A 677-nucleotide genomic window follows, 5' to 3' on the forward strand; every position below is an offset into this window, starting at 1 on the left:
CATCCGCAGCTCTCTCAATCGCTACCTCAACGAGCCACCCTACTGCCGCACCCTCGACCTCACCAAGGACCCCGAGCTGCGCGCTGCCAACCTCACCCTGGCCGCTGTCATCCGCAAGCTGGAGGAGCAGGGGGCCGGGCCGGTGGTGCAGAAGCAGGCCATCACCCGCGCCGACCTCCGCAAGCTCTACACCTGCAGCGTCTTCAGCACCCAGAGCCCCTTCGGGCTCCTCAACAAGGTCTGGTTTGAGACCTGCATGTACTTCTGCACCCGGGGCCGGGAGAACCAGCGGGAGCTGGAGGAGGACTCCTTTGGGCTGGCCGTGGATGAGGACGGACGCAAGTTCGTCTACTTCAAGGCACTGGGGCCCTACCACAAGTCGCGCTCGTCCTCCTGGAGCAAGAAGCGGGCGGAGAGCAGCGACGAGGAGAACCTGCCCCGCATGTATGAAACTGGCACAGAGTTCTGCCCCTATGCCAGCTTTGTCAAGTACCTCTCCAAGCGCAACCCCCTCTGCAAGGCCTTCTTCCAGCGCCCACGGGACCACTGCAGTGAGGGTGACATCACCTGGTACGAGAACAAGGCCATCGGCAAGAACCTTCTGGGCACCCGCATGCAGATGCTCTCGAAGGCAGCCAAACTCTCCAAGACTTACACCAACCATTGCATCTTGGTTA

At 61.9% G+C, this 677-nt stretch overlaps 1 protein-coding gene across 1 annotated transcript; it reads left to right on the plus strand.

The window, feature by feature from the left end:
* Position 1: 1 nt before the first annotated feature.
* LOC104396989 lies at positions 2–676 on the plus strand (the record flags this gene model as incomplete). The annotated part of the gene is made up of 1 exon (XM_010006902.1): positions 2–676. A coding segment is annotated over one exon (675 nt), but the record flags the coding sequence as incomplete, so codon positions are not given.
* Position 677: the final 1 nt, after the last annotated feature.

The sequence above is a fragment of the Chaetura pelagica genome, unplaced genomic scaffold (genome assembly GCF_000747805.2).
Source record: "Chaetura pelagica isolate M959 unplaced genomic scaffold, ChaPel_1.0 scaffold109, whole genome shotgun sequence".
NCBI classification, from domain to species: Eukaryota; Metazoa; Chordata; class Aves; order Apodiformes; family Apodidae; genus Chaetura; species Chaetura pelagica.